Genomic DNA, 6,185 nt, shown 5'->3' with positions numbered 1-6,185 from the left:
GCAGCGTTTGGCTGGTCTAACTGGGACCAGTTCATCGAGGGGAGAGATGTGGCCTTAGCAAAGGGACACTTCTGCTGGTGGGAAACAGTTCTACAAGGGTCATCCCCGTAAGTGCTGCTGCAGCGATGGGTTTTGGTGTCGATGAGGTCTGGGAGTGACAAGGGCTGGGTGGGCGAAGGGCACTGTCATTTCCCCGTGGTTCTTTGCCTGCTGGTTTTCCGGCCCCCATAGTTTCCTCCCCAGAGGCCGGCCGGGTGCGAGCCCACGAGACACAGATTTCTCTGATTAGGCAACGCCAGGGCAGCCTCTCCCCTTTCGCTTTCAGCTGCCTCTTCCTCCCCGTCCCTGAGCATCCGGCCCCAGGCACAGCAGCAGGCGGGCACCGGCCACGGCACGGCCATGGAGCCGAGCACCCGCGAGCCCCTCGTGAGGAAAATGAGCGTCTCATACCGGACGTTCCCTGAGAGCGCTGGCAAGAGGCTCGACAAGGAATACCTGCGGTAAGGGCTGAGCTGGGGCCATGGGGCTGGCTGCGGGGTGAGCTGTGCCCCCCATCCCAAGAGCTAGGCTGGGGGGAGCCAGTGGGAGAGCAGCTTCATGCTGCTGTCATGCCCAAGTTGCTTGAGATGGGGTCTCATCCTGCCCAGGGTGTTGAGTGCTGGAAGAGCTGTGAGCGTGTATGCTTTTGGGCATCCAACTCTTATGGGGGCATAAGGTCCTGCTGGGGGACCTGGGGGACTTGAAAGGAGCCCTCTCCTTGCTCCACTGGGACGAACCGGTTGCCAGCTGGGTCTGTGGTGCCGCCCAGCTCCAGCTTCTGCTTTTCTTTGTTTATTGAACCTGCTGAAAGCCGCCCAGCACAGAGGAAAGCATTGTTGGTGCCCGGGGGGACGGGGTCTTGTCCCCCACCACAGGGCAGGAGCAGCTGCTGCTCTGCTCAGAGAAACCCCACCAACCCGGGGCTCTGCTGGGCCATTCCCGGGGAAAATCCCTTCCGTGGGTGTCACGAGAGCCTCGGCAAAGGCTGGGGGAAGCTGCAGAGTTAACATTTCTGCCGGGTGCGATAAGGGCACCCAACACGTCTGTCTCGCTCCCTCCCTCCTTCAGGAGCCTCCACAACAAGCGGCTCTACCTGGCTGTGTTTGCCGCTGTCCTGGGGAACTTCAGTTTTGGCTTTGCCCTGGTTTACCCCTCGCCCGTCATCCCTGCCCTGGAGGCTCACCCCAGCCCTGAGCTGAGGCTGGACCAGCACACAGCCTCCTGGTTTGGGGTAAGAAGTGGGGTTATCCCTGCTGGGGGCGGGGGATAGAGCCAGGGGGTGTATGGGGGGGGAAGCACCAGACCCACCGAGGTCCTTTTCCGTCTCTCCCCGCAGTCGGTGTTCACGCTGGGAGCGGCGGCGGGGGGGCTCAGCGCCATGCTCCTCAACGACCGTCTGGGCCGCAAACTGAGCATCATGTTCTCGGCGCTGCCCTCCGCCGTGGGATACGCGCTGATGGCCAGTGCCCAGAACATCGGGATGCTGCTGCTGGGACGCGTGCTGACGGGCTACGCCGGCGGCGTGACGTCCGCCTCCATCCCGGTAACGTGCCGTGGGAGGGAGTTTGCCAGGGGTTTGCACGGCGGGAGATGGAGAGGTGCCGTAGCTGAGCCTGGGGCATCCCGCTGATTTTTGGAGGCATCAGCAGAGCTCCAGGGCTGGTTGAGGTTGGGGATGAGGAGGATGCACTGGGTTAATGGCCCTGGTATGGTCACTCCAAGCTGCCCCCATGATGCTGGACATTCTCGCCTGCAGAAAAGGGAAGGCAGGTCCTCGATCCCGGCCCTGTTCTTCTCGGCAGTTATTTCCTCCCATGGTTACCGAATGCCGACCTTGTGTTGCATGCAGAGGGGAAGGCAAGGATTGAGTAACCCTGGGGCACGTCTTTCCAGTAATGGGAGCCTGAGCGTGCTGCTGGAGCACTTCTCCCACACTGGTGCGAGGGAAGGAAGCGGTGGTACCTGCAAGGTTGTCCTCTCCACCTGCCAGGACCAGCTTGTGATGCTGGACCGGTCAGATTTCCACCCCGAGAGGGCAGTTTCCTGGCAGTTCAGGGTTCTCCTGGCCACAGTGGATGACTGCGAGGTGACGGAGGACAGGTTTTGGTGGTGACGGCTGTATATTGCAGCTCGGTTAAATGTGTGTTGTCCCGCTTCAGGTCTACATCTCAGAGATCTCCCACCCCGGGGTCAGAGGCATGCTGGGCGCCTGTCCTCAGATCATGGCAGTGCTGGGCTCCCTCATCCTGTACGCGCTGGGCAAGTATCTCAGTGTTCAGAGGGCAGGAAACCCTCAGCGAGGCCTTAGGGAAGGAGAGTTTATTTTAAAGTTTAACTTTCTCAGCAAGTTGATGGATTCCTTCCCCTCGCAGCCAGCTCACAACCACCTCCGTGGGTGTGCAAAGGGGGTCCGGACAGGATCGCCCGTGCATAACCCACACTTGTGTGTGCACTTAGAGGGATAAATCCATAACCTGCACGGACCCGTGGCCATCACCATGCCTGCAGACCCGGGTCCAGCCGAGGTTCCATCAGGGCTGAAGGATGAAGCACGCGATGAACTGCGTGTGCATCTCCTGCCAGCGCATGCCCTGGTTGCTGCAGGATCTTGCTGGATCCTCCAAGATTTGAGGGAGCTTGCTGGAATTCCCCCATATTGAACAACAGCTGAAACTGCTGCTTTGCTGGGAGAAAAACATGGAAAATTTCTCTCTAGTTTTGGGCAATTTTTTTCCCCCCTTGGGTTTATTAAATGTCTGCTGTTGGGGTGCCCACGTGGAGGCAAGGCCAGGACTTCTCTCCTAACCGTGCTGCTCTGGCAGGGCTGGTCCTGGAGTGGCGCTGGCTGGCCGTCGCAGGGGAGGTGCCCGTGCTCGCCATGATCATCCTGCTCTGCTTCATGCCCGACTCGCCCCGGTTCCTGCTCTCCCAGGGGAAGGATGACGAGGCCCTGGTGTCCCTGTGCTGGCTGCGGGGCAGGGACACGGACTATGCCAGGGAATATGAGCAGATCAAGGACAGCGTGAGGAAGCTGGTGAGGAGGGGACGGGGCTCACCTCCAGCACGGGGCAGATGTAATGTGAAAACTGCAAAATCCAGCCTCCTTTGGGCAACTTCCGAGCCACCTTCTGGGTGCTGTGGTGGTGCCCAGAGGTGGTACACCTCAGCTTTCTGGCTTTGTCTCCTCCAGAGCCGGCGGGTTTCCTGTGCCGAGATCAAGGACCCTTTCATTTACAAGCCCATTCTGATCGCGGTGGGGATGAGGTTCCTGCAGCAGCTCTCCGGTGTCACCTGTGTCCTCGTGTACCTGCAGTCGATATTCAAGAAAACAGCTGTCATCCTGGTAAGTCCTGGGGTTCAGCCCATGCTCAGACTGCTCTGTCTTCAGTGATGCTCCAAATCCCCTGCAGCTCTTCAAAGACTTTGAAGCCTTTTTTTAAAGCACTTGGTTGACAGCAATTGCTGAGCACATGGCCTGCAAAAGGCTGCATGAGGTTGGGCAGCAGGACTGGTCCCACTCTCTCCCCTCTCTCCTCCTCTGAGCTTCAGGCTCCTCTTCTCCAGTCTCTTGCTATAGGAGCAAAGTCATCAGCCAGAGTCAAGGCAACATACGTGGGAACTTGCCCTTTCCCTAGCTCTCCCATCTCGGCTTCCCCACTGCTTTTGCCGTTGCAGAAACCAGAGTACGATGCAGCTCTTGTTGGTTTGGTCCGTCTGTTCTCCGTGGCGATCGCTGCTGTGTCGATGGATAAAGCTGGGAGGAAGATTCTTCTTTTTGTATCGGGTATGTCTCTCTCTCACTGCTGTGCAAGGGAAGCTCTTATTTAAGGTTTCTAGGAGCTTTGCAAAAGTGCTGGAATGCCTTCAGCCATACGGGACTTGGGCAGGGAGTAGGGGAGGTCTCAGAGGCCTCTTTCCTTTGGTTGTGGCTCAGCTGCTGAGCAGAAGCATTCCCAGGATCTCAGTCCTTGGCATGGAGGGAGTCATTCGCTCATCGATCCCACTGTGCTGTTGCATCTCTCCACAGCTGGTGTCATGTTGGTCTCCAACCTGACCATGGGGCTCTATATCCACTTCGTGCCGGCTTCTCAGAACGGCACCATTGCCAACAAGACGCTGGTGAGCTCTGCTACCCTTCCTGCTGAGCCAACCAACTACATCACCCTCATCCCCCTCCTGGCAACCATGTTCTTCATAATGGGTAGGTGCAGAGAGCGAGAGCCCAGGACCCACAGCACAGGGCTGGGTGCCAGACTGGGGGGACATTTCTCATCTGAGGCAGGGTGATGTGGAGCGAGGAGATTTGGGCTTGGAGTTGGAAGGCAGGCAGATGTCCCTGGAAGACCAAGAAAGATGGCATCTAAAGTCACTTTGAGGACTGACAGAGCATGAATGGGGGGAATGATGATTGATGGGGGAGCAGGGCAAGATTGCACAGGGCTCTTCTGCACTCCCCAGCAGGCTTCAGAGTCTCAGCAGCCTCACCTTACCCCTCCTCCCCTGCAGGTTATGCTATGGGCTGGGGCCCCATCACTTGGTTGCTGATGTCGGAGGTCCTCCCTCTGAAAGCCCGTGGGGTGGCCTCAGGCCTCTGCGTTGTCGTGAGCTGGCTGACAGCCTTCACCCTGACCCAGTTCTTCCTCCGAGTCGTGGTGGGTACTGCCCCAGGAGGGTGTCCAGCAGCCCCTCCTCAGACCCTCTCTGCACCAACTCATGTCTGCTTTCTGTCCTGCTTCCCAGGAAGCCTTTGGCCTTGAGGTGCCCTTCCTCTTCTTCGCTGTCATCTGCGCCGGGAACATCTTATTCACAGGCTGCTGCGTTCCAGAAACCAAAGGCAGGTCTCTAGAACAGATCGAGGCCTTCTTCAGGACTGGCCGGAGGTCATTCATGAGGTAGGAGCTGCCATTTGCCAGCTGCACTGGGCCACCAGTCCACGTGCTCAAGGGCAAGAAAGAACACGGTTGTGCTGCTGGAGGCTGGAGCTCTCTCCAAAGGCAATGGGAGGGGAACGGGCAGCAATGACCGTCTTGCTTTGGATGTAGACGTTGCCAACTGGAACTTTACCTTCTCTTCCTGTCATTCAACACTACCTCTTGCCCTCTGGGCAACATGTCAACCCAAGGTATAGGACCAGGTAACCAGCAGCAGGCTGGACATAAAGATGTTCTGGAAAACGGAACATGTGGCTGTGGACAAAAGATCATGCATGTCCTTTGCTCAGCAGCCACCAAAGCAGCCCAAGAGCCTGAGGGTTTGGCTGGAACAGAGTTAACAGCTGTAGCTGTTTTGGCAAAAGTTCATCGTGTAGTTGTAAAAATAAAACGGTTTTGCCTTCAACTGCAAGATGTTGCCTTTGTTGCAGAGAAGGGATCTGCAGGCGGGTGGGCTGGGAGAGGCAGATCAGGACTGTGACAAGGGGACCACAGCAGCCTGCAGCTTCCCAGATGAGTCTCATGTACTTGGGGACTTTGAAAGAGGCAGAGCCAGATATTTTGTATAAAAAGCTGCCACATTTTATTGCTCTAAAAACACACAGTACACTAGAAGCCTAATGAACAAGACCAAATACAGTTCACAAAGAAAATCCAGGACAAAACAAAGAACAGGAACAGACAGACATTCAGCTGTAGTGCAAGTGGTTCACCGTAGGAAAGACACAGTGGGTACTGACAATACTTTGTACTGGGATGGGTCCTTCCCACCCCAGGGTTTTACTCATCCACAAAGAGGAAGGTGGATGTGTCCCCATCACAGCTGTGAGTGGAGCCTCCGCCTCCATCACTTTGAGATTTCAACTGCATAGTTAGTAGCAAATTGCTCTTACCCCTTTCCTGTGTGTCCTGCATGATTAAGGACTTCTTTAATTTTTTTTAGAGCCTAACCCTAGGTAAAACACAGCTGCAGGAGGTGATTATGGCTGCGAGAAACAAATGGCCTTGCTGACTATTACATCCAACCTAACTCCTCCCAAAAGGGCAGCACAACAAAGGCTGAGCTGGGAGGTGATTTGCCCAAGCTCCTGAAATGCACTTGGCAGCCCGAAGGCTGGTGGAGATGTTGGTGTCCTCCCATTCCTGGAACATTCAGCCTGCAGTAACAAGGAAGCATTGGGTAATGTAGCATATTTGACCCAGATCTCAAGATAT

General features: G+C 56.4%; 1 protein-coding gene across 1 annotated transcript; it reads left to right on the top strand.

The window, feature by feature from the left end:
- The first annotated feature begins 399 nt into the window (after positions 1–399).
- Positions 400–4,935, top strand: SLC2A6 (solute carrier family 2 member 6). Its single transcript, XM_074161260.1, has 10 exons — positions 400–500; positions 1,108–1,270; positions 1,376–1,582; positions 2,199–2,298; positions 2,862–3,073; positions 3,230–3,382; positions 3,715–3,823; positions 4,067–4,240; positions 4,546–4,691; positions 4,780–4,935. Exons 1-10 carry the CDS (start codon positions 400–402, stop codon positions 4,933–4,935), a joined length of 1,521 nt encoding a protein of 506 aa, XP_074017361.1.
- The last annotated feature ends 1,250 nt before the right edge of the window (positions 4,936–6,185 follow it).

Source organism: Numenius arquata, chromosome 19 (genome assembly GCF_964106895.1).
Source record: "Numenius arquata chromosome 19, bNumArq3.hap1.1, whole genome shotgun sequence".
In the NCBI taxonomy this organism is placed as follows: Eukaryota; Metazoa; Chordata; class Aves; order Charadriiformes; family Scolopacidae; genus Numenius; species Numenius arquata.
The sequence above is the reverse complement of the archived record's forward strand: the minus strand, read 5'-3'. Positions and strand labels throughout refer to the sequence as shown.